Source organism: Fusarium solani, assembly GCF_023522795.1.
Source record: "Fusarium solani strain SB1 chromosome Unknown bctg00000000, whole genome shotgun sequence".
Taxonomy (NCBI): Eukaryota; Fungi; Ascomycota; class Sordariomycetes; order Hypocreales; family Nectriaceae; genus Fusarium; species Fusarium solani.
In genome coordinates this window covers 1,754,643-1,777,645 of record NW_027072157.1, presented here as the reverse complement: position 1 = coordinate 1,777,645, position 23,003 = coordinate 1,754,643, and the positions used below count along the sequence as shown (strand labels likewise).

Genomic DNA, 23,003 nt, shown 5'->3' with positions numbered 1-23,003 from the left:
TGTCGTCTTCACTTGAATCATCCATCACGCTCTTTTCTTATTCTCTGCTTGATTCTATCTCGCGCCGACTGCATCGTGTGACCCTTCTCAGCAGCTCACAACAGATACGCGTTGCCTACGATGGAGTCATCAAGAGGACCCCCGAGGGTCAAGAACAAGGCGGCCGCGCCTGTCCAGATCAGCGCCGAGCAGCTCCTCCGAGAAGCTGTCGACCGACAAGAAGTCGGGATCCAGGCGCCGACCCAGCGGTTCGCCGATCTGGAAGAGCTTCACGAGTTCCAAGGCAGGAAACGCAAGGAGTTTGAGGACTATGTGCGGCGCAATCGACTCAACCTCAACAACTGGATGCGATATGCGCAGTGGGAGCTCGAGCAGAAGGAGTTTGCGCGCGCGCGCTCCATCTTTGAGCGCGCCCTTGACGCCCACCCCAACAATGTCCAGCTCTGGACCCGATACGTCGAGGCCGAGATGAAGTCGAGGAACATCAACCATGCCCGGAACCTGCTCGACCGCGCCGTGTCGCGGCTGCCGCGAGTCGACAAGCTCTGGTACAAGTACGTCTACATGGAGGAGATGCTGGGAAACGTCCCCGGAACACGCCAGGTCTTTGATCGCTGGATGCAGTGGCGGCCGGACGAGGCGGCGTGGAGCGCATACATCAAGCTGGAGAAGCGGTACGGCGAGTTCGACCGGGCGCGCGAGATCTTCAAGATCTTCACCATTGTCCATCCCGAGCCCCGGAACTGGATCAAGTGGGCCAAGTTTGAGGAGGAGTTTGGCACCAGCGACCAGGTGCGCGAGGTGTTTGGAGAGGCGGTCGAGTCACTGGGCGACGAGTTCGTTGATGAGAAGCTATTCATTGCGTATGCTCGATTTGAGGCCAAGCTGAAGGAGTACGAGCGCGCTCGTGCGATTTACAAGTATGCCCTCGACCGCCTACCACGGTCCAAGTCGGCAATCCTCCACAAGGCATACACAACTTTTGAGAAGCAATTTGGCGACCAGGACGGCGTGGAAGATGTCGTCTTGTCAAAGAGGAGGGTGCACTACGAGGAGCTCATCAAGGAGAACCCCAAGAATTACGACGCTTGGTTCGACTACGCAAAATTGGAGGAGTCTTCGCAGGACGTGGACCGGATCCGGGATGTTTACGAAAGGGCCGTGGCTCAAGTGCCACCGACGCAGGAGAAGCGACACTGGAGACGATACATTTACCTATGGATCTTTTACGCCATATGGGAAGAGATGGAAGGCCAAGATATCGAGCGGACGCGGCAGATCTACAAGACCTGTCTGAAGTTGATCCCGCACAAGAAGTTCACATTTGCCAAGATATGGCTACTGGCGGCGCAGTTTGAGATCCGACAGGGCGAGCTCACGGCGGCGAGGAAGCTGCTTGGCAACGCCATCGGCATGTGCCCCAAGGACAAGATCTTTGACGGCTACGTGGACCTGGAGCGCAAGCTGTTCGAGTTTGTGAGATGCCGCACGCTGTATGAGAAGCACATCGAGTACAACCCGGCCAACTGCCAGACATGGATCAAGTTTGCCGAGCTGGAGCGTGGCCTGGATGACTTGGACCGCACGCGCGCCATCTTTGAGCTCGCGGTGCAGCAGCCGCAGCTGGACATGCCGGAGCTGCTGTGGAAGGCGTACATCGATTTTGAGGAGGAGGAGGGCGAGTACGAGCGCACAAGAGAGCTGTACGAACGACTGCTGGAGAAGACGGACCATGTCAAGGTTTGGATCAGCTACGCGCACTTTGAGATCAACATCCCCGAAGACGAAGAGGAAGAGGGCGACGAGGAGCAGCCCGTCAGCGAAGAGGCCAAGGCGAGGGCTCGCAAGGTGTTTGAGCGTGCGCACAAGAGCATGCGCGAGCAGGACCTCAAGGAAGAACGCGTATCGCTCCTCAACGCCTGGCTATCTTTTGAGCGAACGCACGGATCGACCGAGGACATCGAGGCTGTACAGAAACAGATGCCTCGCAAGACGAAGCGCCGGAGGAAGCTCGACGACGACTCGTGGGAGGAGTACATCGACTATGTGTTCCCTGCCGACGACCAGCAGGCGGCCAACCTCTCGAATATCATGGCCATGGCGCAAAAGTGGAAGCAGCAGCAGTCAGGAGAGGGCGCATAAAACGGACCAGACGACACTACATACTGGGCTGCTGGCGTTGTGGAGGAGGATACTCAAGGCGGTTATGGGCCTTTTTTTGTCAATATACCAAATTTCTGACCGACACTTGACCGTCATTTTCATCCCGTCTCTAAGTTCTATGCCCTTTCAACAAAAAGAAAGTTAACCTGCAGCTTTCATCCCACATGATCAATCCTTCCAAACGGTTGCTTTTGAGGCTGAATCGTCAGCGCTTCCAACGACGTCAGGGCGTTGGGAAGTGGATACGCCGACATGACGTCATGGCGCCCATGACATAGCTTGGTGGCTCCAGGGGTGAAAGAACAAGATCCAAGTCCAAGGACACGGCATGGCATGGATGGGACCCCATCTTTCTCCCCTTCGATTGGGCGTGTTTCTCTGTGGGTGACCACCAAGTGCAGGGGCTGCCCTGACTTGGCTCGGTGAGGACGAAATTCCTCAGTTCCATCGTCTGTTTCAGCCCGAGCCCTCGCATCACAACCGTCTTTGTTTGTGTCTCTACTACACACAGCCAACATGGTTGATGACGACGCCCGTCTCACAGCACACACGCACGCACACACATACGCAAAACATGGCAGAGATAATATCATTGTAAAGAAAGGGTCGTAATAAGTCGTGATTCGTTACCTTGTTCTAGCAAGATCCAACTCTTCATTCAATATCCCACCTCATGTCATATCCAGAACAAAATCAAGAATAGAGAAAATCCAAATCGTAAACCTCGAGGGTTATCTTACCTCTCTCTCCCCGCTGACTCGTTCATATCCGTGCCCATTCCCGTTTCCCGCCAAGTCTGCCCAATCGTCGTGTATCGATCTGCAGGCCCCCATCCATCTCGCAAGCCGTGCTTCCCGAGCCTGGCTTTTCTCTGCTCTCACCCGTCATCATCGTGCATGCCATCACCACACACGCGCATACCACCCTCCTCCTCCTCCTGGCTCTTACTTCCCGTCCTCTTCCCGTCCGAAACGTTGTTCCAGATCGTGCTCCACTCATCGTCCCATCGTGAGATCGCCCCGAGCAAGGTAAAACCAGTTCGTCCTTGCCAGCTGCATCACGACGTGCCGCTCTGCCGGGAAGCTTGGCCTGCTTTGGTGCAGGTGGATGGGTTCACACCTGTTCCTGCGAGTATCGAGCCACTTGCTCAGTGTCGGCGATGGTCTAGTGTAATCATGCTTATTAGTCTCTCTTCTGAATACACCCATGGAAACGTATCTGAAAATGATTAGGGAGAAAGCACATGCATGGCATGTGCTCCATCTATCTGGTGCGGTGCAGGGGGGTTAAAGCAGCAAAAGAAACAAGCCGCGCAGCGCAGTAAGCCACATCATCACGAGGTCTTTTCTTCTTTCAGAATCTTTGCCTTTCATTCGTCCTCCTCTTTATCCAACAGTGTTGCCGTGTGTCGTGCTCAAGACTCTCAAGAGCTAAATCGTCGTGTCATCATAATTCATGAGCTTCCGTGTCCCCAACACATTTCGTGAAATGAGTGTAGTGGGACATTCTCGAACAGGCACATCAAGACACTAGCCTCGACAGATGCGCCGTATCCAAGTTCAAGAGTGCTTGCCGCCCTGGGTCTCAGTTTGAAGGGGCTGGCAACGGGGCACCGCCATAGGGGTCTCTCCTGTAGGAATCTGTCCCATACGGGCTTGCCGGATGGGCATTCCCTCTGTAAGGATCACCCCCATAGACTCGATGATCATACTCTTCATCCTCCGTGTCCGAGTCATACCCGTCACTTCGTCCTCGAGATGATGGTGCCCAGCTGTCTGCCCTCCTCTGCCCGCCAACGCTCTGTGCTCGCATGCGTCTCTGCACACGTTTTTCGTGGCGGCGGGCCTTCTCTTGCTTGAACTCCTTGCACTCGTGTGTCAAGTGCTTGACTTCCTTCATCTCTGAGATGGCACCCTTGATTCCCAGGGCGGCAATTCCCACTGATGCGGCATCTTGCATGATTGCCTTGGTCTTAAGCTTCTTCGCTTCACTCTCGCTGAGGCGTCCCTCGTTGACTGCCTTGCGTCTTGCCTTCCTCTTCTCCATACTCGAATAGACCTCGTGCGCTGCATGGATGGTGGCCACGGCTGCAAGGCCCGTGGTGACAAGTTGCTTACCTCTCATCTTTTTAGCCCTCCTCTCGTCTTCATCCGAGTCGCCCAAATCGGACTCGGATGAAGAATAATCAGATCGGCCGCCTCGTCGGCGTTCTCTTGGCTTGCTCCGGTGGGAGCGGTCATCCTCGTAGTAGTCTCGGTTGCTGCCATATCGGCGGTCGTCCTCCGACATGTCGTCCGAGTATCGGCGAGATCGATGTCCGCCGCGGTCGCTGAATTCATCTTGCTCCCGACGGCGGTAGTCATCGACAGCGGCAGCGCCGGCACCGGCACCGGCTCCGAGACCGAGCTTGGCTAGGCTGTTACGGGCCTTGTCGACAACGCTGCGGCTTCGGCTGCGGTGACGGCGACGATCTGGGGAAGGACTGTAGGATTCACTCCTTCCCCGGCGGCTGCGGCTCCTGGATCGCGAACGGTCGAAAGCCTTCTTGGCGCCGAGTGCACCCAGACCAGCAGTTGCAAGAGCCGCAAGACCGCTTGCTCCACCACCGCCGCCGCTTCGAGACTTGGATCGAGCGCGAGAACGAGAGCGGCTGCGGCCTGTCTTGCGGTCCTCCTCAATGTCGTTCCTTGAACCTCGGAGCAGGCGGTTGCCGACCAAACCGCCAATCACCGACTCTGCCAGGCCGAGCTTTCCTCCCTTATCATCGGTCGCTGTATCAACGGCAGCGGCGCCAGCAGCTGCGGTGAGAATGCGCTTCGTCTTCTCGCCCTTCCAACCACCAGGTTCCTTGGCAACGCGGAAGGCTTCAGTGGCACCGGCGAGAAGCGAGGCCATGGCAGCCTTTTGGATCTTGTTGGTACCGCCACTATGGCCACCATGAGAACGAGATCGCTCGCTAGAAGGACTGCCTCCTCGACGGCTTCTAGTGTCGGATCGGTGGTCATCTCCACCTCCGCCAGTAAGGGCCTTGACGGCAGCGCCGAGGCCAGTGGCAGCAATGGCGTTCTCGAGGAAATTCTTGTGGCCCTTCTTCTCCTTGGGGCCAATGTCGTCGTCTGAGTAGTAATCGTTGTAGTAACCGTCGCGGCCATGATGAAGGATCATGTTGGCCTTTTGGTCCTTCTTGGCCTGCTGTTTGTTGTAGAACTGTGCGCCCTGGTAGGCGGCCAGAGCACCAACTCCGGCGAGGGCAGCAGTAGAGAGGGCGTTGCGCTGAACCTCGGTACCGTCTTCCTTGGCCTCTCGGCGGTCGTAGAGCTCCTTACCGGTGACAGCGAGAGCGGCGCCGGCAACGGCGGCAATGATCTTTTCGTTCTTGGACATGCCCTTGGACTTGTGCTTGCGGTCATCATCGTCATAGTAGGAGCTGGTGGGGCCGCGACGGGAGCGTCGGTCATAGTCGCGGTCGTAGCGGGGATCATATCCGCGACGATACTCGTACTCCTCCTCATAATAGTCAGGACCGGCGGATCTAGCACGGCGGATGTCGCGGCCGCTGGGAGGGGAAATCGCGGCGAACCTCTTCTACTGACAAATCGCTGTCCTCTCGAGCACGGGGGACGAGCTCGCGAGTAGAGTGCGACTTTGAGTTGAAGGAGTCTCGGGGATCGAGATAGCGGGGGTCATCTCGGCGTTCCTCTCGCACGTAACGGCGAGAGTAGTCCCGATCATACGGGTCGTAGTTTGCCATGGGGGAAATCTGCGTGGTTTCTGTTTGCTTCCAAGTGAGAAGCGGGTATATGCTGTAGCGTTGTGTGTCAAGCTGAAGATTGCTTTATGCCTGTCTAGTAGAGAACAAAAGGCAAATTGGGTATTGTGTATGTTTGTGAGTCAAGTTGATGATGCAAGAAGGAAGAAGGGGAAGGGGAAGGGGAGGGGAAGGGGAAGGGGAGGGGAGGGGAGAGGCAGATGATGAAAAGAAAAGAAGAGATGCAGGAGCAACCGACCAGCCACAGCTTGCAAAACAGGGTCCTTTGTGAAGTGGACAACAGGGGTGAAGGAAGGAAGGGATGGAAAGATGGAAGGAACGGGAACAAGAGAGGGAAAGTGGGTAGAGGGCGGCGAACCTGCTTGGCTCTGATGGCAGGTGCAGTGAAAGTGCAGGTGGTCAGTGGTGTGTGCCCGTGTTGTGCGCGTTTGCGTGAGTGTGTGTGGTGGATGGGCATCAACGAAAAGTGGAAGGCAGCAATGGAAGCACTGCCTTCCCTGCCTGGTGACCACCTAACCTAACGTGAGCGCAGAAGCCGTAACCGTAGCCGTCACTTTACTAGGCTCGGGCGCTACGCTACGCTTCTCTCTACGACGTACGACGTCGAGAGGTACAAACGCTGAAGCTGCTGCTGCAAGACAGGGCGAGTAGCGGGGCAAGACCAACGACGTAATGATGAGGGGTCCTTAGTAAGGTGGGCACAGCGCTGACGCTATCCGACAGGGGTCAGTACCCACCAGAGCCAATGCCCAGCCTCCCGAACGGCAGTCGAGTCTCCGGGGGAATCTGGGCATCAAGCACAGCCCACAGTTCAACGACAGCTGCGCCACAGCTCTTAAGCATCTCCATTAACTGGAATATAAACTAACGACGTCGGTAACCCCGAACAGAATATTCTTTACGAACAACTATCCACCAAAAAAACGACATCGTGATATTCTTTGCATGCTAGTCAGGCTACTAGTTCGCACGATATTTCCTTCCAGCCCAAACATGGTCGGAGCCCTCCGTGTCTCTCCTCCGAGCCGGGTGTCCCCTGTGAGATCGGGCAAGGCTCTAGTGGGCACAGTCCCGAGTGAGGCTCTTGACACATCCCCCTTCGTCATCGGCCAGGGGCTTGTTCTTCCTCCGGATCTCGCTTCAGCAACGATCATCTCGGTACTGTACTATACATCAAGGTGAGGCTCAGAAACGGGCCCGTGTCGTCTCGACTGGCACATGGACCATCCCTTGCTTCTCTCCCGCACAACACGAACCGCCACTTGATGAGTTGTCACTTCAAAACAGTAAAGAACGTGTGTCCAAAGAGTGGCCAATTCATTCAATGCCTGCCTGGCAGGTGGCTAATCCGATCCATCCATCCATGCTCGTGTCTCAGCATGTGACGCAAGTCCGCTGACTGAAGTTCATGACCGCCTGCCCTACCAAGCCACACATCTAATTCGCCTCAGCCACGCCGTTTCTCCAGACCACCAACCGCCTGTACCCCAGGATATCGGTTTCAACTCGTCGACTAGCTTTCTGTAATGACGCGCTATGAAGACTGTTTCAAAGTTTCTTGTCCTAGGAAAATGCCTAGGGTGTTTCTGTGCATTCTGCCTTGCTCTGGTTGCGATAGACTTTGGCACTTTGAGAACTAGGTTGCCGTTGCGAACCAGCACATGCATGCAAACCTCAGAATGGCAAACATACAACGGGAGGCATGTTTCTTTTATTGACGTTAGATGTCGACTGGCATATTGTGGAGATTCTAAATATTCCAGTTCAGTCAAGTTCCAACACGTTTCTAGGCCTTGTATCATATTCGTCATCGATGCAAGAAGAACGCAGATACTGGTCAGAGTACACTTTCCTGGCCTTGGAACTTCTTGGCGCACATATCAGAGGCAACCAAACGAGGGTCCAGTGGCAAGATCCGAGACAGTGAGCAGCACTTGTAAGCCTGTCAGCGAACTAAGCTGAACTATATCAAATGCCACTTGCGCTTGAAGAAGAAATATAATCTCTATGGATCAAGTTGAAAAGTAGGCAGACTGAGAGGCTGATTTGACCAACGCATCCAGCATCCAGGCTTTGCTCTTTGTCTTTCTACCTTGATAATGACCCCTTTTCATTACAGGATATAGTAGTTTAGTAGAAACTACTTGGTGAGTCAACTTCAAACACCGACGAATGACTTCCATCATCCAAAGCAGCTGGGCCTAAGCTTAAGCAATGCAAATATTTTAATCAAGATCAAAGCAACACATAACAGGTGTAGTTTCTAAGCCCATCGTTCCTCTATCTTGTATCCGTACAAAACCTCGCATCAATATATTCATTTTCTACCCCCTTTTAATGGGTAGTTCGGGAAAGCCTAAACCCAACATTTCTTTGAGACAGTTTCCAGTAGGAATAGTCACCGTATGAATACTCCATGACAAGATCGCGATGACTTCGAGGGCACATCACTCCTCAGGTCGATTGCCTCCTGTGGCCCTGGACAGTTCTCCAGCGTGCTGGGTCTCGTCAGGCTGGACACCATAGTCTGTAGGATCCGCCTCTTCGTCCACCTTCTCTAGCTGGTCGCCATCAACTAGGGCATACTTGCTCTTTCTTCGGATGCGAGAGCCGTATCTGTAGAAAACAAAGGGAATGAGTGCCAGCAACGTTGCTACTCCTCCAATGAGTGAGCCGCCTCCTCCAACGCCAAGAGCAGAAAACATCTGGTTCGTGAACAAGGGGGCTGCAGCGCTACCAGCCGATCTAGTCACGGTGTTGGCGGCGATGACGGAGGCTGCATAGTCGGTGTATGTGTCTGTGAGGTAGTTGATGATGGCGACATAGACGAGCATCAGGGAGGTAGACAGGAATGTCCCGGCTAGGGTCGGCACGATCCACGGAACTTGGCTTTTTGAAGTTAGTTTTTGACATAGCTTGAGTGAGGGTAAAGCCTTACTTGTATTGCGCTGACCACGCGAGCCAGAACATGGTGATAGGAAATCCAACTCCTCCAAACATGGCCATCAGAAGCCGGTCCTCGGGCAGCAGCTTCTTCCCGGAAGCATCGTTGCTCCTCCTCCGCTCACTGTCGACAAAGATGACAATTGCACCAAGGACGGCGCCCACGATCTGTCCGATCAGGGGTAGCTGCGAAACCCCTGCGTTCCATCCCCGCATCTCACGGAACACGATAGGGTAGATGCTGAAGAGCATGAACTGTAGTGTAAAGACTATACAGGCGTAGACGGAGCAAAGTAGTGAAATCAGGTCGAACATGAGAATCCACGGTCGTGTTAGAGCCATCTTGTACAGCTGGTGTAGCTTGGGCTTGTTCTCTTCTCCCTCAGTTTGGGCGCCAGTGATGCCGGACCGCCGCGCACGCTGAGACTTTTGCGCGAGGATAGTCGGACTGTGAGTCTCTGGGATGAGAAACATAAGAGCCATGGTTGGGGCGCCGAGCCAGAGGGCAGAGTACACACCCCATCTCCAGTCTCTCTCAAGTTGTACAAACCCTGAGATGACAGAGCCGAGAGAGGGTCCAACCCAGGATGCGAGACTAAATATGGCTGTCGCGTTGCCTCGCTCGATAGGATCCCATAAATCGACTAGAACACCGGGGGTTGTGCTCAGGGGCGCCGAGATGAAGGTGCCAGCTAGAAATCTCCCAACCAGCAGCCCACCAAAGCCAGGTGGAAAGGCGCAGAGAAAGGTAAAGGCCATGTAGGCGGCAAAGGTAATATAAAAGATCCATCGACGACCATAGAACTCGGACAGCGGCGCAAAGATGAAGGGACCTGCGCAGAAGCCCAGGAGGAAGAGAGTCGTGGTGAGGGCGGCGGCAACCTCAGAGACATTGAACTCATCCACAACAGAGTCAAGGCTGGCTGCAAATATGCTCGAAGAAAAGTTGCCGTTCAAGGCGAGGAGGACGGCAATCGAGGTAATGATCCATCGCCGCGTGCGGGACCAGTTCCGTGGGTTCTCGGCGTCTCCTGACTTGAAGTCGACGTAGCCCCGTTCGTTGACGTAAAGAGACTCCTGCTTCTGATTGCCGACATCAGGCTTCAGGGCCAGAGAAGACAAGGCACGTTGCAGCGAATGCATTTTAAATTTTTCGATGTAGATGAATTGGGATGTCTTGAGGTGTTGCTGTCCGGCATGTCTGGTTCTCTGGTGAGGGAGACGTCAACTCGTATATATATCTATAATGAGGCAATGGCTGCCTCTCACGTATAATTATGATGAAAACATTTCCTCGCCATCTAGTTCAACCAGGCGATATCGTCCTCTCCCATGCATTCACGACCATGCTTGGTAGGAGTTGACGTCAAGTGCTCCATGGAGTAGTATTCCTATATGCCCGACTTGGAAAAGGCCTTGATCTCTCCTCCACTATCTGACTCTCTCCGGAGGTCAGCTCCGTAGCTGGATCCATCCCAGGACGGAGCTGAGCCCCGGGTGCCTGCCATGTTGGTCATTTTGATGTAAAAGATGATGCTAGAACGCTCGTTTGCCATTTTCTATCCTGATTGACTGTCTCGCTGGCAGAAAACCAGCGTTAATACGGATATTTCGTTGACAGGATTATATTATACATTATTTTAAGCCATTAAAGGTCAAAGCCAAGAGTTCTTCCAAAGTTCCAGTCCAATTGCTGCGGTGTGTCAGTCAAGGCTGTTTGGTAGCAGATGAGTTGATCGTCAGAGGGAGCATGCGATACAACCTTGTATTAAGATCTTCACACTAGGACCCACGTGGCCATGGCACGGAGTCGAAGAGCGGTGGCGAGTCAAGCGCGGCATATTAGGGTTTTAATTTGAGTCTTGTTTCCAGTTACCAATTGTAGGAGTGAGAGTGGTGGCGGAGTGGCCACTTCAACCGGGCTACATACAACCCCATTTTCATTGTCTACTATTGCTCAGGCAATGGAGTATATAGAAGTTTTACTGTCAATTCTCAACAAGTTGCTGTATTATTTCAGTGTTCTTGTCGGACTAAACAGCAGTAGAACTGAAAACCCAGGTTTCCACGCTGACCACCATGCATATCCTACAAACATTCTGACAAACGCTCTCGTTTTGCTCAATTCTACAATCATTAACATTTGTGCATTAGCTCTATTCGTGACAGGAGCACGCCGTCCGCCGGGCCACCGCTGAAATCTCTTCTCTTCAAGGGGCGATTGACGTAATGGCTAGATCATCGACGCTGCAAGTCTTGCCCTGACATTTCCACTTATGAAGCCCGGGGTCTTTACCGGACGTTAAAGTCCTAAAAGGCCCCAGCGGTTGATGCCCAGCCAGTGACTGGTCGATGGTGACGATCTCAACAGTATCTTCACTTGGGCTTCAGGTTGGACGTCGACCTACCTTCTTGATTCTAGAGCACGCATGTCACGTTTCAGGCTCTTCATCTCGATTGAATCACGATTAGTTATTCATAGATACTATCTCATCTGCATCCAATGTCAAATGAGATCCCTCTACCTAGGGTGGCCTGCTGTTAGGCCCCAAGTCTCCAGTCAACACACTCGACGTCGGAGCACCTACGTAACTGCACCTTCCAACATGAGACCAAAAAGACAATAGCAAAAAGGGAGAGCAAGAGCAAAAAACATACAACAGCGGGGATTCGCTGGTCGTCACCGACCCAACTACTAATCCGCCCCTCACCGGCTTATCTATGGGAGAGCGGACGGGATCCCGAGTTCTCCAGTGGGTATGGTCGTATGTGAAAGGAGACCAAGCATATTCTGATCATAAGGTCACGATTCACCTGTTCAAAGTTGCGAATACATTCCTCGCATCAATTTGCATCTCCTCCTGGCGATCGCCTCCCAAATAGTATCAACATGTCAATTTCTCTTCTCAGTCCTCCATGAGCGGGCCAAATCCACTCATTGGCTCGTCCTCCTTGTAGTTGTAGAAATTCTGCTCCACCTGGTCAAGCTGGACATTGTGCTCCTCAAAGTATGATATAATCTTGTCCTTGACTGAGCTGTAGTTCTCGATATCCTTGAACTCAAGGATCGTCCCATCATCATCCTCGTCCGTCGCATTGTAGAAAGGCGCCGACACCGGCAGAAACAACCCCATTGCCACAATAGGCCAAGGGGGTTCGGAGCTGTTTTAGAGGCTGCGTCCCTGGCAAAGGTGAGGAGGCCTCTGGAGAGAGATTTGATCGAGAGATAGATTGTGCTTTCTCCCAGCCAAAGTATTCCTGTCGGGAGGAAGAAGAGGGAACCTGTGTCCTGGTTAACTGGGATCAAGTCGAAGGGATGCTGTCCTTACCTTCACCTCTCTCTATGTAGCTGTCCGGGACTGATTTGAGTTGGGCGAAACATTTGAACACCGGCTGGTCGGCTGGGGCCGGCGTCTTGTCTACATGCACGATTACCTTTTTACTTTGCGGAGCCAGTTGTTCGTTCAGTATGGCCTCGATGGTCTTGAGGACAGGCGTTTGTCCTTCAGGGGCCTTTGGAAGAGGTTTCCCAGGCTCTGAGCAAGGCCAGTGGAGTCGAATGATCTTGGGATACTTCTTGGTGACGCTAGAGGCACCGACGGCTGCCGTTGGAACCACTATCATTGTGAACGGGCCGTCTTCGGTTCTTCTGGCGACGGTGATGGCTTGTTCTACCGTGGATGAGCACGGGTTTCAACTTGGTACTATGGGAAGCAATATGCTCACCGATATGTCGAATGGGTACGATAAAAGTATCCGAGTGGCCATCTTTAACTCTAGAAAGTCGGACAGCTCCGCTGCCAGGCCCCTCTTTCCCAGCTACAACTTCAAAGGTGCCCTCTCCTTCAAACGGGGAGATGAAGTCGGCTTTGACGGCGCTGGACGGGACAGCCTCGGATTCGAGCTCGGGAAAGTCGTTGACATCCAGGCCTTGGTAGTACTGGTGCGTCCATTCGTGCTTTGCCTCGGTGCTCATTATGCGGCTACGGCGTCTATTCGATGCAGCCAATGCCCCCCCAGAAGCCTTCTTTGCCTTGTGGGGACTTGAGAGTCGCCGTGGACGTGCAGACTTGGCCTTGGGCGCTGAGGGCACCTCAGGGTTGGACTCGCGCCCGGATCTTGTGGTAGGCATATTGAAAACACGGGTTTCGAGTTCCGTAGAAGTGATTTGATTGCGCTCCTTGGAAGATGAATGTTTCTGTCAATGGTTGAATGTATAAGTGAAGCGGGTGAGGTTCAACTTATAAAGTACCATTGGTGTTTGCGCAGTCATCATCATCGTAGTAGTGCCCCGCATTCAATGACGTAGAAGGCCAACACGAGGTAACAATCCAGCCACTCAACCTTGCCATTGCCCAGGTATTTCTACTTGGCTATCCTGTCATCTCTAGGTGATGGGATGCGTATACAACCCTTGCTGCGGAGCAAAACAAACATCAAGGTACCTAGTGCTGGCGTCGCGCAAACGGTCATTATATGTGGGCTAGGGTGTGGTGACAGCTTGGTACTAATCTTCTAGTTTACATGGTTAATGCTGGATTATTTCAGCAGCAATACTACTATCTTTTGTGAATCCTAGCCCCCAAACCAATGCTAGTCAATAAAAAGACTATCTCCCGTATTCAACAATTCACCGATGCCTTGGACCGGATCGAGATTGCCATCGTCATTGCCATCATGGTCAGTGTATTTCCCAATTGGGCCGAGAGCTACCCTAGGCCAAAACTGCCGGCCGACCAGCCCAGCCCACCTCGCCCAACTCAACCCCGCAAGCATGATGGATTGCCCCTCATGATGGCATGAACCACATCCTCCACTTCACGCTTCATTTTCCCCTGAAAATCTCAACGGTCGATGGATGCTAAAGTCAAGTAACACAACTCTCGCTCAGCTTATAAATCGTCAAGACACCCACAACAGACAATCACGACTCAAAGAACATCTTGCCAAGACCAAAATTCACTTCATGTGCCCTTGTGACCTCCTTCCCCAAGCATTCCATCTAATCTCGCCCTGCATTAGCTAGCCCTAACAAAAGCATCGTGAAACCTAGCCAACCAACTCAGGACCCTCCTGCACAACTAACCGAGAGCCCAACCAGTTTATCAACCTTTTATTATTTTTTCTTGTGTGTGTTTTTGAAAACTATAGTACAGTGTGCAAATCCCTCGTGTAGCAAAGTTTGGAGAGTCCCATCTAACATCAAAATCCATGGCGGGGAAAAAAAGTCCAAAACAAAAATGACCACAGACCAAAGACCGGAAGACCAAAAACCAAACCACCTTTGTAACCCCTTCCGAATGCAGTTGAGAAATCCCTGTGCTGTGCTGTGCTGTGCTTTGCTGTGGCTGAATACCATGCATGCATTTGCTTTTCTGCCCTCACTTGTCTTGTCTTTTTCTTTCTCTCCCCTGTTCCGAAGACGCCCTAGATCCCTTCCTTGGCTTCCCTGCCACCCGTAACACTCAACCCGTGGTAACAGCTGACCAGACCTGCCAGCTTCAGCCCCCTTGCGTTCTTGGTCGCTCTCTGGAGCACCTCACGCAACTGTCAAAAGACCTGTGAGCCCGAGCTCAAAGGCTCCACTGCACATCTTTCCAACCTGTCGCCGACAGCTTTCGCAGTTCCGTCCTCGCCAAAAGACCTCCCTCTGGAAACCAATAGACTGGGCCTTAAACCCATCACATCGTCACCCCGATCCCCATTACCAGTCCGCCTTAGTTGTCCATCCTTGATTCATGGGACAGGGTATAGAAGAATTTTTGCTGATCGTGTTTGCATCGTCCCTCCGCTCTTTTCACCCCCTTTCCACTTCGTCAGACTCCCGGGATGTTGACATTCGACGCGAAGTCAACGCTTTCATACCCATGCCTTGTCAGATTCAAGCCGGCTTGAAAGCATCGCAACGCTCCCGCTCCGTCGTGCTCAAAACAACCATTGCAAAGTCGTTAATCCTCGAGATTTTCATACATTCGTCCTGACGAAAGAAAGATCTGCGAACCAAGAAATGTGACCGCAACTGATACAACGCCATCGCTCATGACGTTTTTTGGTGGCCAATTCTCAACTTGGCCCTTATCATAAACATGTTTCGAATTCTGGGACGCGTAAAATCATATCGACCCAGATATAGGGCATGGCAACATCTCACTCTCGTCTACGCCTCAAGATGCGAGACATAGATCCACCACTTGACCAAGCCTCACCGCCGTAAGGACCCCCTCCATTTCTGGAAGGGCCCGTTTACGACTGCGCCGTCTGAGCTTGCTCGGCATGCACGCCGTTCGTGAGGGGCGCGGCAGCCTCGACCTGGCCATTTTGCAACGGTGTCGAGGCCTCAGCCTTGCTTGTCGGCGAGACATCGCCATCGAGACCGGCCAGAGGGATAGTGCCTGAGGGAGAAAAGTCGGGCACCTCGGCCGAGAGCTGGCTCACGCCGTTGGTGTTTATAGCTCCGTTGACGCCCTGTGCCGCTTGTGTGTTGTCAACAAAGTGTTGGAACGACGGGTCGTGGGCGTTCACGGGGTAGCCATGCTGGCCATAAGGCAGACCGTGGAAGCCATTGAAATGGCCGTTGGCATAGTTATAAGATCGGTTCTTGAAAGTCAAGTGCATGGGGCCGTCATTGCGAGCCAGCTCGTCTCGGTCCTCCATGGGCAGGACAAACTTCTGCCAATCCTCCCGGCGACGCAGTCGCTCGCAGTCATCCTCGCCGACAACGTAGTCAACATCGACCGAATCCTCGCATACAGCACGGATGAGGTTCATATCGGCCGAGAGATCCCGCATGCGCTTGAATGCAGTGATGAAATGCAGCGGCACAAAGCCCTGGGAGTCCATGCGCTGTCGCAGGTACATATCCTTGCAAAGGTTCTCAATAGAGAAGTAATACTCGATTTGGCTCTTGAGCATCGGCATCACCATGTTGTCCCAGTAAGGATGAGGCTGCAAAGGCATACCGGCCATCGGCGCCATCGAGTAGTCGTACGCCGCGAACTGAGCCTGCACGGCAGGCATGCGAGAGCTGCCGTTGGGCAGAGACAAGCGGTGGTAGTTACCCGCTCCGTTGCGGCCTCCGCGGCCTCGCTGAGTTGGCGGCGCAAACATGCCGCCGTGCGAGCCCTGTCGCAGAGGGGGGCTGTAGTGACCCTGAGCTCGACCAGCGCCAGCGCCTTGGCCGTGGAATCCTGAAGTGGCCGAAGCCGAATGTTGGTGCTGGCTTTGGCCATTGCCATGAGCACCACGCCCGCGGTAGCCACCTCGACCCCTCTCACCACGGCCCTCAGGGCGATCGCGAGGAGTCTGAGTAGTATCCTGAGGAACCAAGTTAGACTATTTGCTCTTCTCACGCTCAATAAGCTCAACTTACACTAGACTGAGCGGCAGAATCCTTGGCCTTGTCGGCACCAGCATTTGCCGAGGCCTTCTTCTGGCCGTTGGCGGCATCGAGTGATCCTCGCTTGGCTGCAGCGGGTTGGGATGTAGTACCATTGGGTCCATCTCGAGGCTTGGCGTCGTTGGATTTATTCACAGGAGCAGACGATGCCTTATCTGTGACACCGTTTGTAGTAGCTCGGGTAGAAGTATCGCGACCGCTTCGGGCTCCTCCACGGGGTTTGGAGCCACGCATTTGAGGCAACTGAGTCTCAAAGCTGACTGTGGGGACGTAGTCATAAGTCACCCACTTCTGCCGGGGCTTGGCCTGGCTGTCGTTCTCCTGAGCATCCTTGTCGGAGCGATCCGATCGGTCAGATGCCTTGTCGACAGTCTTCTTCTTGTCCTCCTTAATAGCAGTGATGGCGGTCTCGGGAGTAGGCCAGTGAGTTGAATCCTGCACAGATGGGGGCACTTCGGCCTTGCCTTCTTTGTCCGATATCCGCGAACCTCGAGGGCCGTTTCGCTCGGGTCGGCTGACGCTGGCAGCCTTCTGCTGCGGCTTGACGCCATTTGTATAGGGAGCAGGAGTAGACTCCTCAGCCTTGGCCACTGACTTATCGTCGTCCTTCTGGGCGGGTGTGCCATTTACCGCAGCTTCAGCGGGAGTGGGCGCGGGCTTAGCCTTTGCCAGCTGAGCTTCCTTGCGCTGATGCCAGATGTTGACGCTGGGGATAGGCGCCTCGGCAAGTTCAACCTTTGGCGGCTCGGGAGCCGCTTCCTGCTCCTTATCTGCCGCCTGCTCGCTGGGCTGCTTCTCAGCAGCCTTGCTCTTCTTGCCCCTCCGAGCCTTTCGCGAGTCCTGCTCTTCGGTGGAACGGGTGGTGTTGCTCGATGACCTTGGCGCCTTTTCATTTCGTCGCCATGGCCGATCTAACCTTCCAGCATCGTCGTCACGCCTCGACTCGGGCCGCCTTTCTTGTGTGGACTCGGATCGGGCATCGCTCTCAGAGCTGGGAACGCTTTCGAGGTCCTGCTTCTCGGAAGCAACTGCACGGGGCTCGAGGCTTTCGGTGGCCTCCGAGACCTCGGCGGTGGTGGCCTGCTCGGGGACAGGCGTGGCCGTCTTCAGGTCCGACACGGGGACAGCGGCAGGCGCCTGGGTGTCCTGAGCAGGAGCGACAGCGTTTGTAGGAGCGCTGGTATTCGAGACGGGGGCCGCGCCCTGTCCCTTCGCAGCTTGTGCGTAAGAAAAAGTCGAAGGAGTGGCCATCTCGTTGGACTCAACGATCGCTGAGGGAGTCATGTCAAGGTGAGCCGTAGAGCACAGGCTGACGGTCTTCTGACAGGACGGTAAATGGTGAGCCGGAGGTGCCTTTTCACCTAGGGCCACCAACTGAGGCAAATGATGTCTTCGGGAAAAGAAGCCCGAAGATGTCTCTACCCCCTCCGCACACGGAGAGAGGCGCAGAGCACCCAATGTGCAAGGTAGTCGCTATTCGGAGACCCCCAACTAATGAGGGTGTCGACAGTCGTAGGATCTGCGCAAAGAGTCGAAAATCGCGGAGAAGGATTCGAGCGGGAGGTGGTGGTTAAAGTGAGAGGGGGGATGTCCGCTGAGCCGAGGGCTTTGGGTTAAAAAGAAAAAAAGAGTCGGATTGTGCGTCAACGTCGGGTACGAATCGAGGCAGAGATTCCAAACGGAAGGAGTGGAACGGCTCTGCTACGTCAGAAAGCGTCTGCTCGATCGGAAAAGTGCTACCTGGGGTAAGCAGGCGGCGAAATTTCGACGAAGGGAGGACGGGGAAAGAGAGAGGTCAAGCCGGCCAGGGTATCGAGGCAGCAACTTGAAGCGCTCTGCTCTGCTCTGCTCTGCTGTGCTTCAGATGAGAACGGCAGGCAGCACGGATTGAGGTGGCGAGTCGTTTTGCAGGGGACGGGACCGGGAGGCCTGAACCGTGAAACCAGAGCCGGAGTGTCAGGCGTTGCTTGATGCTTCTTGTCGAGGGAGACGGGGAGAAGCGGCGCAAAGCCTAGACAGGGTAACGGAAGAGGTTATAGCAATCGAGGCAACTGCAAATGCAAAGTTCAAGGTGAAGCGGGGGAGGGGTAAAGGGAAAGAAGAAACCAGGAGGAGGAGTCTGTCAACGGCAGCAGCAATTCTGCAGGAATTGGGCTGGCGAAGGGGAGTTGTGGTTGAAGGAAGGGTAAACGGTACGGGGAGAGAGGGCACAGCACGGGACCAGGGAAAGTGAAAATGAAGGTCGGAGGTTATTTTTTGCGTTGTGTGAACAATTAAATTTTTTTTTCTGCGTTTTTCCCCTCTCTACCCAGATCCGCACCGCAACAGACAATCAGTCCAGCGCCAGCGACGGCGCCGCGGGAGGTACCAGCGCCTTGTACCGCGACTAACTGATCGAGCAGGTACCTGCCGTACCGGCGCGCCGAGCGGGAATCCTTGGAGCAGGCGCAGGCGCAGGAGATGGGGATGGATGGAAGGATGGATGGAGGGGGGAGGGGACTTCTTTCTCCCACTCAACTCTTACACAGAACGCCGAGGAGCGGATACGGGCAGAGCAAGACCCAGACGAGAGTAGCACTGCTTTTTTTTTTCTCTTCCGCCTCATTTTTCTTTCCTCTTGAACGTTCTATAGGCTCTTTTGTGACTCCTCTGAGGCCAGACATGGTCAATGTTGAAACCCCATGATCCCGGCCCAAGTCAAGCAAGTCATTCACTGAATCGGCGACCCGACCTTGGTCTGTTGCGGCTGCCGCCGCTGAGGGCACAGCACCGCGGCCTCGGGCGGCGCTGACTCGGGGGTCGCCCAGCTGCTGGAGTGGAGGCGTCCTCCAGTGGGATTCAGGGCAATTCACCTACAGCTCGTCATGGCCCAGCGCCGAACCGACCAGTAGCGGACTCCACCCCTGGAGGACCCCGTCCGTCATGGGAAACCCGAGACCCCGGACGGCCGTGATGGGGTGGAGATGCGCGAATATAAATCGGCTCTGGCCGCCAGCCCCAGGGCATGCCGACCTGCTAGACTCCATCCAATGTCACTGTTACCCTTGCGCGGTTTTGCTTTGTCGTGCGGCCGGTTCTTGTGTGATTACGCTCAACCTGATTGACCGGCTGCGTTCTTGGGCCATTCACACGCGCGCGGGGGGAAACATTACAGTACAGATATGGTGTGCAGGCGTCACGGCCCTGTCATGGCCTGGCCGCAAGTTGACGAGACAGCTCCATGGATGATACCTAACCTAGGCTCCCAGGCAGCTGCTCGCTGACCGGGGCTGCTCGTGTGTGTAGTGCAAGCAATCAAATTCACATGGAGGCACAGTTCCCAGGGCGGCGGAACATATCATCTCTCCGAGGAGGCCTGGTCCTTGCCCGGGGAGAAGAGCCTGGGCGGGTAGGTAGGTTAGGACCTTGGAGGTCGACGCATTCCTCCAGCCTTGATGAGTCGTATCCATCCATGTGATGTGATATGTTGCTGCCCAGCAGAGCACAGAGCTTTTGTTCATGATACCCATCTGCCTTACTCTCCAGGTGAACAAGACCATGTCTGCTCAACATTAGGTAACAGAGTAACTGTCCTGGGTCGTCACCTCGCCAAGCAAATGGCCAAAAAGCGATCCCGGGTCCTCAGGAAGTTGTCGACGTGGGCTGTGAAATGCACCTCCTCATGTGCCCCGGAAAGAGGACACAACATGCATTTGCAGTGAGACAATAACCACAACGGCAGATACGGCCGAAAATCCAATCCCGCAGATTATGCCGTAGGCCGATAGGTGTAGCTGTTGAACAATTTGTCCGACAGAGTACGACTCTTGAGCATCAGCAATTGTTGTAGACAGCATGACTGGACCGAACATCCCTCGGCACTTTCATATCGCGTCTCCCAAGACAAAGCCTGCCTCTACCCGTTGGGGACGTCGCACAAGGCGGCGGGACGGGACGGCATTTAAAGATGGACTGACAGCCGAAGCGCCCATCAGTTCCCGAGTCCGCCATGTGCATTGCATTCGGTGGGAAGAACAGTTCCGGTCCAGAGGGGAAAGACAAACGAGAAAGCCATGACGGGCATGTTTTTTATTCCATCGATCACTTCCATCCGATGCGAGATGGCCGGGGCCCCTTGCAAGCCGAGGCCGCTCAGCCGGTGGACGCCCATTGGATGCGAGCCTGAGAAACTGCCTGTTTGGGGCTAGATCCTCCAGGCGACCGGATGTACTGAAGGAACTTGGGATGAATCGCGTTGAAGATTCCCGGATATCGGAGTTGGCGTGAAACCCCGAAGAATACTTGCAAACATGATTCATGAGGGTTTGAGTAACTCGAGATTTGTCGCCTCTCTTTGATCAAAAACTGCACATGCTTACGTGGTCTGTTCACCATCACACAGGCTAAACGCTCAAGAAGCACAAACATGCGAGGTTCAAGCATGATTCATTTGTCTATCCTATCACAGGTGCCTACTTTATCCCCTCCGTGGATACCAACGTTGAACCTACCTCTCCAGCAGATCTAGATCTCCCCTCTCATCCCCAAAAGATCATGTTAGAACAGACTCAGCAGAGAAATGAGCAATAACTACAATATGGCGTTTCTCACCCACATTGAAGGACACATACTCCCCATACTGGCCTGTTTGAGAGGAGTGACATATGGCTCATCTACTGGAGAACGTGAACTACTATTTTGCAACGGCTCTCCCACTTGATATAAACACCATCCCAAAAGCCAAAACTCATGAACCAAAGGGATAGACACCCCAAAACAATCTATTCTGACCATCATTATCTTGACAAAATTTTCACCCGTTTTCGATACAGCCCAACGCAAACACCTATTATACAGAAAAACAGGTACTCTCATAAGAGGATTACAAGCAGTTTTATGTGGCTTGAGCAAACAAAAAAGACTGCTCTGGTAGAACCATAATACTCTCACCGTGAGCCCACTTAACCAGACATCCAAGATGCCGCTTGTCTTGTACCATACGAGGCCGCTAGGCGAAGACCAGTACCTCCCATGGGGAAGTAGCTGATAAGATACCAGAGAAGACATGCGATCTGGATGATGGCCGAAAAGAGGGTCAGGATGGTGCTGTGAAGCTGATAAAGATAGTCAGTAAATACGAGGGAGCTCATCTGACAAACATCCCACTCACCTTCAAGGCAAACACAAGGGTCAGGATGATAGAACCAAAGTAGGCTGCAGTAAACGGCAACCGGGGAGTTGAGAGAAGATGGTAGACATAGGCCATAGGTCCCATAACCGCCGCAAACGATGCCAAAAACATCAGCGATCCAACCGACCACCTGTGCAACTGCGAGTCAGCTTCAACATGGACTTTCAGGTTCCTCCATCTTGACTCTACGACATCATGACATCGGCAATCACAGTCACGGCATTGGGCTGGCCTCACACCATACGAGAACCCATGACTGTGATCGGCAAGGGGAGGGGAGAAGAGGGGGGATGGGGCGGCGAATGAAGTGCACTTTGGAAAGGACAGAGATAGCATCTCGACTTACAAGGTGACAAACTTGCGGGGGTTAAACAGCGGGAAGAGAGTAAAGGTGAAGCACACAAAGAAGCATGCCAGGGCAGCAAGGTTGCAAGCCCCAAAGATCAGTAACCGATCCCATCGACTAACTGCCAGTCGGGTTAGTGTCTTGTAACCACGAGGCATGTCATCCGCATCACATGCATGATCTAAGGCATGGCTCAGATGCAATGCGCGTGTCCCGCTGCAGGGGTGCCGGAGGGCGATGGGTTGAGGGCCATCAGGTTGACTCACGAACAAACCAGCCTTCCTCCTCTTCGCGTCGACTGGGCGCAGGCAGAGGCGCACCGGCGCTCTCGGTGGTGGGGAGCCTCACGTAGCCACGGCCGCCTTGGAAGGGGTTGAGGCTCTGGAGAGAAGAGAGCAGACCGCTCTGCTGGGACGTGTTTACGGGTTCATCGCGACGGCTCCAGCCGAGGGAGTTGATGGAGTCTCGGAAAGAATTCGAAGCCATGGCGCCGGGAACCAGGGGGGCGGATTTGCAAGGGACGGGCTCGATAGCGACGGGGCGGGTACGGAACGGCAACGTCGATCGTGCGGCGCAGGTTCGAGCTCAGGTTCGTGATCGTGATGGAGGGTGGGAGAAGCGCAAGGTGCGCGACAATGGCGGCTTCGTATTAGACTGATAACAGTTGATACAGTTGCAGAGACCAAGGTCCACTTCCTTGGAGCTGTGGTATTTTGGTCATGGTCAGTCGACAAACGTCCATGATATACGGGCGATCCGGAACGGATGAGCAAAACGGCTGCCTACCTGGTCCCAACACCTAGTCTTTGGCTGACGAAGCCGTGTGCGCAAGGCGGCGATGTGATGGAAAGGCTACGAGTCCCTGGGGGGCTGAGTGGAAGGGGGGTTACAGGCGACCGCGCGTACCGCTCGAAAAGGCCGATATGGGCGCGAACCAACGCGAGTTGTCAAGCGACAGCAGCAATGGGCGACAAGCAATAGGCGGCAAGCGGAGCGTTTTGCGCGAGGTCGACAGAGGGACAGAAGGGGGTGAAGCTTGGGACGAGACTTGAAGTTGGTTCTTGGAGGCGGTAGTGGTAGTGGAGGGCGGCACTAGGCCGAGAAGTCGATGGGTTGGGGTTGGTGTGGTCCCTTCCCTGAATTCCACCCATTCCGGAGCCTTGCCATGTAGTGCGTCGGGGTCATATGATTGGCCGGCTTTAAACGGGGCTATCTT

General features: G+C 54.1%; 7 protein-coding genes across 7 annotated transcripts; 1 reads left to right on the top strand and 6 right to left on the bottom strand.

The window, feature by feature from the left end:
- Nucleotides 1–120: 120 nt before the first annotated feature.
- MRS44_000556 (uncharacterized protein) lies at nt 121–2,142 on the top strand (the record flags this gene model as incomplete). The annotated part of the gene is made up of 1 exon (XM_046267722.2): nt 121–2,142. One exon carries the CDS (start codon nt 121–123, stop codon nt 2,140–2,142), a length of 2,022 nt encoding a protein of 673 aa, XP_046139203.1.
- Nucleotides 2,143–3,747: 1,605 nt separating this feature from the next.
- MRS44_000555 (uncharacterized protein) lies at nt 3,748–5,914 on the bottom strand (the record flags this gene model as incomplete). The annotated part of the gene is made up of 2 exons (XM_065624101.1): nt 3,748–5,695; nt 5,757–5,914. 2 exons carry the CDS (start codon nt 5,912–5,914, stop codon nt 3,748–3,750), a joined length of 2,106 nt encoding a protein of 701 aa, XP_065479820.1.
- Nucleotides 5,915–8,379: 2,465 nt separating this feature from the next.
- MRS44_000554 (uncharacterized protein) lies at nt 8,380–10,018 on the bottom strand (the record flags this gene model as incomplete). The annotated part of the gene is made up of 2 exons (XM_046282601.2): nt 8,380–8,821; nt 8,871–10,018. The coding sequence occupies 2 exons, from the start codon at nt 10,016–10,018 to the stop codon at nt 8,380–8,382; spliced, it is 1,590 nt and encodes a 529-aa protein (XP_046139206.1).
- Nucleotides 10,019–11,781: 1,763 nt separating this feature from the next.
- On the bottom strand, nt 11,782–12,009 carry MRS44_000553 (uncharacterized protein; the record flags this gene model as incomplete). Its single annotated transcript, XM_065624100.1, has 1 exon — nt 11,782–12,009. One exon carries the CDS (start codon nt 12,007–12,009, stop codon nt 11,782–11,784), a length of 228 nt encoding a protein of 75 aa, XP_065479819.1.
- Nucleotides 12,010–12,178: 169 nt separating this feature from the next.
- Nucleotides 12,179–13,007, bottom strand: MRS44_000552 (uncharacterized protein; the record flags this gene model as incomplete). The annotated part of the gene is made up of 2 exons (XM_065624099.1): nt 12,179–12,546; nt 12,602–13,007. The coding sequence occupies 2 exons, from the start codon at nt 13,005–13,007 to the stop codon at nt 12,179–12,181; spliced, it is 774 nt and encodes a 257-aa protein (XP_065479818.1).
- A 2,111-nt stretch (nt 13,008–15,118) lies between these two features.
- MRS44_000551 (uncharacterized protein) lies at nt 15,119–17,555 on the bottom strand (the record flags this gene model as incomplete). Its single annotated transcript, XM_046278235.2, has 2 exons — nt 15,119–16,189; nt 16,245–17,555. The coding sequence occupies 2 exons, from the start codon at nt 17,553–17,555 to the stop codon at nt 15,119–15,121; spliced, it is 2,382 nt and encodes a 793-aa protein (XP_046139208.1).
- A 3,656-nt stretch (nt 17,556–21,211) lies between these two features.
- MRS44_000550 (uncharacterized protein) lies at nt 21,212–22,273 on the bottom strand (the record flags this gene model as incomplete). Its single annotated transcript, XM_065624098.1, has 4 exons — nt 21,212–21,364; nt 21,421–21,571; nt 21,788–21,968; nt 22,054–22,273. 4 exons carry the CDS (start codon nt 22,271–22,273, stop codon nt 21,212–21,214), a joined length of 705 nt encoding a protein of 234 aa, XP_065479817.1.
- Between the last annotated feature and the right edge of the window lie 730 nt (nt 22,274–23,003).